Here is a 9,817-nt window from a genome sequence, read left to right as displayed (position 1 = left end):
CGGGGGGGGGGGGGGCGGGGGGGGGGGGTGTCTGAGGGGACGGCGGGAGGAGGTGGAGGGACACAGGCTGTGGCGGCCCAGGGCCCCCACAGACACAGGGAAAACTTTGCACCAAAATGGGATGAATTCACGCAGGGACTGGATGTGCACAATAAATCCATACACAGGAAATGCGCCTGTAGACAGGTGACACACACAGATTTCGTACAACCTAAGGAAACTACCAGAAGTTGGGCTCCAGCAGCAAACATCAGAAATCCTGCAGCAAGTAACGCTGTAGATTAAGGAAACACCACCCCCCACCCCCCAAAAATGCTGCCAGTCCCCAAAAAGCTGTGTTTTCCGCTGTGAGGGCTGTAACGAGTGTTGTGTTCGGCAGGGTGCGGGAAGCAGCCGCTCTCAGACGCCATCCCGGGGTCCCGCATCGTGGGGGGACAGGACGCCGTGGTGGGCTCCTGGCCCTGGGCCGTCAGCCTCCAGCTCCGCCGGCCCGGCAACAGCTTCACCCACGTCTGTGGGGGAGTTCTGGTGAACGAGAACTCGGTCTTGACGGCGGGCCACTGCGTGACGGGAAGGGAGTACGTATTCATGCTAATGGCTGGGTATTGACGATGAGGAGGGCATGGTGGATCACCTGTGGTATCTCTGAACAAAGGCAAATAGAATCACAGAATGCTTTGGGGGGGAAGGGATCTTGAAGACCAGCCAGTGCCACCCCCTCCCTGGGCAGGGACACCTCCCACCACACCAGGTTGCTCCAAGCCCCCTCCAACCTGGCCTTGAACCCCTCCAGGGATGGGGCAGCCACAGCTTCTCTGGCCAACCTGGGCCAGGCTCTCACCACCCTCACACCAAAGAACTTCTTCCCCACATCTCAAGCTCCCCTCTTTCAGTTCAAAGCTATTACCGCTCATCACTACATGCCCATGTAACCCACCCCCCCCCAGCTTTCCTGGAGCCCCTTGAGGGACTGGAAGGGGCTCCAAGGTCTCTCCGGAGCCTTCTCTTCTCCAGGCTGAACCCCCCCAACTCTCTCAGCCTGGTCCTCACAGCAGAGAGACTCCAGCCCTCCCAGCATCTCCATGGCCTCCTCTGGCCCTGCTCCAACAGCTTCATGTCTCTCCAGGGCTCCAGATGGAGCTTTCCCAGGGCAGCACCACTGTGTGGACCCAACTCTGCAACCCCTGTTTGTGACAGGGCCCGTCCCAGGGACTGGTCGTGGCTCTGAGGACCGAAGGCTGGCTCTGTTCCCTCCCTCACCTTCACTGTACTGGCCCTGGGTGGTGACGCCGCCAGCCCAGCGTGGGATGCAAAGTCCCATCTTTGTATGGCAGCATCAAGAAGTTTTGGACATGCCCTTCTGGCTTGGCCCAGAACAACCATCCGTATTTTTAATGAAGGGTCATTGGGTTTTGATCTAGGTGACATTTTTTGTTAGGTCGAGGGCTTTTTTTCCATGGAGCTCTAATTTTTCTGGTTAATAGATTTTTCTAAACTAGTTAAGCTCACTGCAAAAAGAAAATATTGCAGTATTTAAATTAGAAACATTGCAATTCATTAATTTAAACACTGTTTTCATTTTTCCTGTTTAACAGAACCAGCAATTTAGCACTTTACTTTTTTTTGGACAATGTGGTAGTAACACTCCTCAGAACAGGCTTTTTCATTGTACTTACAGCAACTCTGCTGCATTTCAGCTTTCTCATCATTCTTTTCACAGTCTTTAGCATCATTACAAAATCTAGTTCATGCAGGTTCGTATTGACTGTGTTGACATAACTATGAACCGAGGGAAAGTGAACTGTAAAAACCTCTGAACTTTGGAATTTCATTGTTTGTCAGGACTTTGTTAGATCTGCTCCTTGTTTCTTTAAATGCACTTTTACAAACATTATTGTAGAGATGCATTAGATCACAAATAATCAATTTAATTTTTATCTTATGCTCTGGAGAATTCTGGAGGTTAATCTGAACTTTACAGCCTGCCCTTTACTCATCACAGGCCAAATTCAATTGCCACTTAGCTATCAGCATCAACAGACTTGAACAGGAACCAGGTCAGAACGACTGTGGCCCTATTTCTAAATTAGTATTAAGTGGATATTAAGTTGATAACTAGTTCATGGATTTCCCAAATCTGGGTACAAGCACAGTTTTTATAAGCACCATGGATATAAGTCTACCTTCCTTCTGCAAAATAAATCCGTGTTTTTATCTTTTTCAAAAGAATATCTCCTGGGTGGCCTCAGCTGAGATGGAGTCGGAAGCAAAAGCTGAGTATCAGCTTAAATCATTAATCTGAATTCACCGTAACTAGCATTAGGCAAACTGAGTGGTCATTCTGTTCAATTTGTTCACAGAATTTTCAGTGTATTTTCCTACAGGTGCATAAGCCAACAGTAAAACAATGGGTTAAATGATGATTTGCTTCAACATAATTGTAAAAAATTACATGAATTCTGTCTTAGGAACCTGTACTCCTGGAGAGCAGTTTTGGGCACGCATAACCTGCAGAAATTTAGCAGACACACAGTGAAAAGAAAGATCAGAAGCATCACGGTGCACCCGGAATTCAAGAGGGAAACGTTTGAGAACGACATCGCGCTGTTTGCGCTGGGCTACGCCGTCCGGTACAACGGGCACATCCAGCCCATCTGCCTGCCCCCCGCCGAGCTGCCCCCGGCGCTGGAGAACGGCACCGACTGCTTCATCAGCGGCTGGGGACGCACCTACGAGCAAGGTACAGCTTCCCTGCGGGTCAGGAGGCGTCTCACACCACCCGTTAAATCCTCCTGCAATTCAATCTCTGCTTTCACCAGTTCTTCCACTGAAAGCAGGTTAGACCCTCGAGTGTTGTGTCCAGCTTTGGGCACCTCAATCCAAGAGAGATCTGGAGGTGCTGGAGCGAGGGCAGAGGAGGGCAACGAAGCTGGTGAGGGGGCTGGAGAATAAAATCTTATGAAGAGTGATTGAAAGAGCTGGGACTGTTTAGTTTGAGGAAGAGGAGGCTGAGGGGAGACCTCATCACTCTCTACAACTCCTTGAAAGGACACTGTAGAGAGGTTGGTGCTGGTCTCTTCTCACAGGTAATTAGTGACAGAACGAGAGGGAATGGCTTCAAGCTCCAACAGGGGAGGTTTAGACTGAACATTAGGAAGGAATTTTTCACCCAAAGAGTGGTCGGGCATTGGAACAGGCTGCCCAGGGAGGGGGTGGAGTCCCCATCCCTGGCTGTGTTGAAGGGCCGTTTAGATGCAGTGCTGAGGGACATGGTGTAGGGGAGGACTTTGTAGAGGAGGGGAGATGGTTGGACTCGATGATCCCAAGGGGCTCTTCCAACCTAGACCATTCTATGATTCTATGATAGGCATACATTTTCTAGATTTTATTCCAAGTATAACACCAAAAAAGGAAAATGAACCAGCCTGACTTTCAGATTCATGGTACAGCTACTCGATGTCATCTGCTAGAAATGGCTTTTTTGTAGAAAAACAACAATTCTGATGCTATGCATTGTGAACCCGGGGTCCCCGTGTGTTTTACAACTGGTTGTGCTCCCTCAGACTCTCCCTTTAATCCCAACGAGCACGACCTCTTGGCCAGGTGGTGGCCTGTGTCCTCCTGGTGTGGAGATTTTGAGGAGGGCTGGGGATAAGAACAATAAGAACTGCAGAAGACACCACCAAACCCAACCCTGCAAATCCTTAACGCACTGAAGTTTCAATGCAGTAGAAGGTGGCACAATCTCTGTATCAAGACGTGCACAAACACACTTCAGCTAAACAGGGGGAAAAAGAACACGGTAAGAATTTCTACACACAACAGCATAAATATTTTACCTTTCTATATGCTGCCTTTCGTTACAGGTGATGCTTCGGCTGTGTTAAGAGAAGCTCAAGTGGAAATCATCCCTTACAGCACCTGCAACGGCTCGGACTCCTACGGGGGGCTGGTGAACAGGAACATGCTCTGCGCCGGCTCTCGCTCCGGGGATGTCGACGCCTGCCAGGTACGGACGGCCCCGGGGAAAAGCCCCAGCCAGGGGCCAGCAGCTGTGGCACAGCTCATTACAATGACACACATGCTAAGCAGAAAACACATCCTACTGCAAAAGCATCAGCATAAATAAAAAGAGAGGCAAGATGGTGATTCCAAAGAAAAAACACATCTCAAAACCACACATGGATTCAGTGATGCTCGGATGAAGATAAGAGTAAGATAACAAGGGGAAAGGGTAAACAGCTCAAACACATTTATACAACACTTGCCACAAAGATGTCAATAAGTTATGTATTACACAAACACAGCTGTGGATACACAGGGGTATGATGGTACACACGCAGCGTGTGACGTGCGCAAGCATCTTACCTGGTTTTGTGCTGCTGAAAGAGCAGCAGCTATGGAAGGTGATATGGTTCAGTGACAGGGAGAGATTTTTATTTAAATGCTGAGCAATCAGCATCTCTTCCCCAGAAATGACAAGTCTCAGGTCAAAAGCACCAGTCTGCAAAAGCTGGGGCACCAGTTGTGATGCGGGAGACATTTGTGATTGAAACCCATCACGTGCTGGTAGGTCCTTGTCCCACTCCCTGCTCCCCTCAGCGCTTCCCTGGCAGGAGGTGCCGTGGCAGAGACTCAGGGCTCTGCCTGCCTGACCGTGGTCTCGGTACCTACACCACATGGATGGTGTGTTCTCACACTCACTGGGGAGTGAGAAATGGGAGATGAGCCCCTTCCCTGGCAGGAGGTGCCGTGGCAGAGACTCAGGGCTCTGCCTGCCTGACCGTGGTCTCGGTACCTACACCACATGGATGGTGTGTCCTCACACTCACTGAGGAGTGAGAAAGTTTAGGGAGATGAGCCTTGGAATGAAAAGGTGCGGAGAGAAAACCAGAACTTTAACTAAAGACACCAAAGCTCACTCAGGTGGGGGTGGGACTCGAGCCCCCCTCACCCGGCATCACCCCACTGCATCTCTGTGCACCACGAGCCGTGGGGTCCGTTAGCGTTACTGCCCGGGTCGCTGCACAGAGTGAAAAATAGTTAAGGAAAAAAGTGGACACATTACTGACTTCTGCATTGTCTCCTGGGTGGGAGCATAAGTTCCTAGTTCTTTATACTGTTTGTTTCTAGGGAGACAGCGGTGGACCTTTGGCCTGTTACCACGCTGGGACCAACACGTACTACCTCATGGGCATTTCCAGCTTCGGCCTGGGCTGCGGCCGACCGGCGTATCCCGGGATCTACGTCCGCCTGACGCAGTACAGAGCGTGGATAGCATCGGAGCTGCAGAGCAGCACGGCCAGGAGCCCCCTCAGCATCCCCCTGACTGTCTGCCTGACTCTGGCAGGGATGGCACTCGTGTAGACCTGCTGAAGGGACAACCCATCGTGTCATCGCCGGGGGGTCGGTTTGCCCCTTAAACCGTGGAAAGAGCCAACTCCTGTTTCACAACAAACCCGAGAGCCAAAGGACACACTTATTTTTCAGAAGTCATGTTTGCAATTGTGTTGCCTTTTTTGTTTCCTGCCTTTGCTATCCCCACTAACAGCGGAGCAAACGATTACAGCCTTGACCCCAATAAAGAAATTGTATATAGAAATGTTACCAACTGAAAATACTTTTTTCCTACCCTGTTTCTGTGCATCAGAACCTTCAGTACGGCCCAGTGACGCTGCTGCCATTCTGCAGAGGGCAGAGACACTCCCTCTGCCGGGTGGATCAGCAGAGCATGGCAGGTTTGGGTTAAAAACAGCAGCTCAGCTCACTGAAAACTAAAGAGGAAAAAAACCTGCGGAAAGACAAAAGGTGTTTGCCTCTAACTATTTTTAGCGATGGCTTAAATTCTCTGCACAAGTAACTTGGTGCCCTGCCTGCTGCAAGGACGCACCAGGTAAAAGATCTCTGGGTGCTGTTTCATAAACTAAATATTTATTCTTGGCCACTGTAAAAGACTCGATACCACACGATCCATGCACATTTGGTCAGCGCCGCTGCAGTACTATGTTCATTAAAAATAAATAAGGAACAGCAGAATTATATTTTGGCGACTTTATTTACCAAGGTCAAAATTTGCAACCATCTAATTGCTTCGACAAATATTTACAATTCATATAAAGCATGTATTTTTGTTTGGAAATAACCAGCAGAACAGTATTAGGTATTGTGTCTCTTACTCTCAGGATATAGATTTTATTCTCTTACAATCTAGACTTTGAAGTAAATCCAAAATAAGTACTTCATGATAAGTGATTACTTAAAGAGCAAACTCATGTTACTGTTTAATATTTCCATGACGAAAAATGAGCTGCTCTGTCCAAAACAGTATTTTAAGAGGATAAAAACTGACTACCCTTATGTCCGGCAGCACTACATTTGTTTCACTTGCTGAATACAAAAAGAATTGGCCACCATTTTTTTTTTACAGTCTTAACACTTGATAGCTTTTTTTAATTATTATTATTATTCCGTATTACAAAAGAAGGTAAAGGAACAAGAGCACACAGTGAGGATCAAAAACACCGCACAGAGGAGTCACCAAACGCGTTTCAGAGCTGGGGGTGGGACCCTCCTGCAGACCAACCCCCCCGGGGGGAGCAGAGCCGCCCGGTGCCCCCCGAAATTCCCCCGAACCCCCCGGAGCAGATCCCAGCACAACGGCTTTCCCGACCTCGCTTAGTATTTTCCATGTGCAAAAAAGAGCACTTTTTTTTTGACGTGATCGCGAACACAAACGTCTGCCCCGGTTTGGCCTAAAGCAAATGTATCATGGATCATGTCCGTAACCATCACAGAATTAGAAACTTTAGGAAAAAAAAAAAAAAAAAAAAGAAATTGTACTGATGTTTGTTTTTCTGAACCTCTTCAAATATCAATTTATTTGTTCTGTTTTCCTGGTTTGACTCTTGCTAACCTCTGCTTTTGCTTTTAATGGAAAAAAAAAAAAAAAAAAGTTATTTTTATAGCCTACTACCAATGTGATTGTGGAATGCAGTCTTTCTCATACTGTACGCAAAGAGCTCTGCTTGCTAAGAAGACCATTAATTCAAAAATGAGTAAAATAAGAAATCCTGGCTGACCATATGAAAAGCGTTTACGCGTCTCGGGAGGGAGCGCGGCCGAGTCCCCCCGGCTCTGAGCGAACACGACACACACACACGGAGCTGGGACACCGTCCCACGGCACAGCCCAGAGCGCAACTCCCGCTGACATAACTGGAAGCAGGATTCAATCCTAACTATGGAAAATAGTGTATTTATTATTCATGCAAGAAGCACTGCAGACACATGTCTCTATTTCACAGAACCGCAGAGCGGTGGTGGCCGGGGGGGACCCGGGGGGTCGCCGTGCCCGAGCCCCCGCGCCGGGGGCTGCCCAGGACCCACCTCCCGGCGGCCTCTGAGAGCTCCAGGGATGGAGACCCCACACCCAAACGAGCCCCGATCGTGTCAAATGGTTAATTTTCATCTGAAACAAATTAGAATCATACAAACTAGGATCTCTGGTGCAATCAGAGCTAACATGCAGCCGATAGCAACTGTGGGGAATAAAAAGCCCTGATCTCTTTTTTTTAATCTTTTTTTTTCCCAATACTCTTCAGGATCCATTTTTTTGCAAGTTTCCCACAGACATACAAAATTAATTCAAATATCTCCTACACCAAAGAGGATCTCATTTGACTTTGTACTATCCATAAAAATATAGGCTTGAAAATCTGGTTCACAAAATATTTCATTTGTTTACTAAAATGAAATATATAAACTGTCAAAATATGTATATAAACTCAATTTCAGAATTTGTAAAGATCACAATTTAGCTACAAAATATACCAACCATCTACCTGTTTTCAATAGAATATTTTCTTACAAAGACACCGCTACTTCGCAAAATATCGCCTACCTTACAAAATTAGTCTGGAAATTTTGCACTACTTTCAGCATAGAAACCATATATTAGAACCTCATTAACCCTTTGGTATATATCTTCCATTTTTTTTTATTTTAACGTTCTTCTTCTATTTGGTTTAAATGTTCCAAAGCACAGTAGAATCTCCAGACGGAATAATCAATGTGTGTTTAATTGGAGAGATAATCAGCACGCAATTTATTTTTATAATTAGAGATGTTCATGATGCCCAGATGCTGAGGAATCCCCAGCTCCTCGTCCCGTCCGGGCTCCGAGGGAACCCCAGGGGCTTCAATTCTCTTAAGAAAAGTCCCCCCTGAGCTCCCTGAGCCTCAGACACTCCTGGGACTGGGCTTCTCCCCGCTCGCTGCGGGCCCTTTCCAAATCCCATCAACACAGCAAACATTGGAGAAAAAAAACAAAAAAACCAACAAAACACAACCCAAATTTTTAAACTGTCAGCTGAGAAAGAGTAAACATAATTTATACCCATCAACACAGCAAACATTGGAGAAAAAAAACAAAAAAACCAACAAAACACAACCCAAATTTTTAAACTGTCAGCTGAGAAAGAGTAAACATAATTTATACCTCTAGCAAAGTATTAGTTTTTTTTTTTTTTATCATCTGCACCTGTAAATGACAACTTACAGGTTAAAATAAAAATATTTACATACAAATAACTGAAAGAAAAAGTAAGGATTGAAAAAGAGTAAGAAATCAAAACATACACTGGTTATAAATGTTACTAATAATGTCAACTATGGCAAAGATTCCATTTCATCCACATTTTACTTGTGAGCAAACGCTGCCTCCATTGCAAGAGGAACCGGCGGAAATTTGCAATTTTTTTTTTTTTTTATCATCTGCACCTGTAAATGACAACTTACAGGTTAAAATAAAAATATTTACATACAAATAACTGAAAGAAAAAGTAAGGATTGAAAAAGAGTAAGAAATCAAAACATACACTGGTTATAAATGTTACTAATAATGTCAACTATGGCAAAGATTCCATTTCATCCACATTTTACTTGTGAGCAAACGCTGCCTCCATTGCAAGAGGAACCGGCGGAAATTTGCAATGAAATTCTAATCACCTGCCTCGAGAACGGGCCTGTCCTTTACTGGAGGTGCAATCTTGACTTTAGAAAGTTTCCAGTTGTGCCAGCAGGAATTTTGGTGAGGTTTTCTTGTTTCCTTTTTTGTACTTTGTCACCAACACGTTGTAAATAAAATCTATATAGTCTTTAAGCTGTGAAATCTAGGTAGAAAAGTTTCATTTTTGACCTTTCATCTAGTTTAAAAAATTCAGTATAAAAAAAAAAATTCTCCTCTGAAATTTAAACAGTCCACAAAAGTTTTACCTTCTTTTTCTTACACACTTTTATGACAGTAAAGATCTTTCAAAGTTTTTAGCTCTTCAATTAGAGTTTTGTTCTGATTTTCCAGGACTGCGACTCGATTTTCCAGGCATTTAACATACTCTTTCTTCTTCCTCCGGCATTCCCGGGCGGCCTCTCTGGAAGAGACAAGCAGAAGTGACTCCTGATTTGAGATGTGTCTGTCACAGGACCGGTATGATCCTGACCAAGACAAGGAGAGAAACTGCAAAGCCCCCAGGGACAGGTGGGGAGCAGGGGATTTAGTGGTCTCTGGTCACACCAACCCGAGGCAGCGCTCCAGGCTGGGGGCAGAGTGGCTGGAGCTGCCCAGCAGAAAAGGACCTGGGGGGTTGGTGGCCTGTGGGCTGAAGATGAGCCAGCAGTGTGCCCAGGTGGCCAAGAAAGCCACCAGCATCCTGGCCTGTGTCAGGAACAGCGTGGGGAGTAGGGCCCGAGAGGTGATTGTCCCCCTGTACTGGGCACTGGTGAGGCCTCACCTTGAGTGCTGTGTCCAGTTTTGGGCCCCT

General features: G+C 46.4%; 2 protein-coding genes across 5 annotated transcripts in view; one reads left to right on the top strand and one right to left on the bottom strand.

Moving 5' to 3' along the window:
* The window catches only part of TMPRSS12 (transmembrane (C-terminal) protease, serine 12), a 6,682-nt gene extending 1,113 nt beyond the window's left edge, over positions 1 to 5,569 (top strand). Inside the window, exons 2-5 of the mRNA XM_014947447.1 lie at positions 380 to 578; positions 2,469 to 2,740; positions 3,867 to 4,009; positions 5,134 to 5,569. Coding sequence (XP_014802933.1) covers positions 380 to 578; positions 2,469 to 2,740; positions 3,867 to 4,009; positions 5,134 to 5,367 — 848 coding nt within the window. The 3' untranslated portion in view covers positions 5,368 to 5,569. The remainder of the gene's footprint in view (positions 1 to 379; positions 579 to 2,468; positions 2,741 to 3,866; positions 4,010 to 5,133) is intronic.
* A 3,370-nt stretch (positions 5,570 to 8,939) lies between these two features.
* Positions 8,940 to 9,817, bottom strand: part of ATF1 (activating transcription factor 1) — an 8,613-nt gene continuing 7,735 nt past the window's right edge. For all 4 annotated transcript variants that reach the window (XM_014947479.1, XM_014947478.1, XM_014947480.1 and 1 more), the window contains exon 7: positions 8,940 to 9,427. In XM_014947479.1, the coding sequence (XP_014802965.1) occupies positions 9,283 to 9,427 (145 nt within the window). In that variant the 3' untranslated portion in view covers positions 8,940 to 9,282. The remainder of the gene's footprint in view (positions 9,428 to 9,817) is intronic.

Source organism: Calidris pugnax, unplaced genomic scaffold (genome assembly GCF_001431845.1).
Source record: "Calidris pugnax isolate Ruff unplaced genomic scaffold, ASM143184v1 scaffold155, whole genome shotgun sequence".
In the NCBI taxonomy this organism is placed as follows: Eukaryota; Metazoa; Chordata; class Aves; order Charadriiformes; family Scolopacidae; genus Calidris; species Calidris pugnax.
The sequence above is the reverse complement of the archived record's forward strand: the minus strand, read 5'-3'. Positions and strand labels throughout refer to the sequence as shown.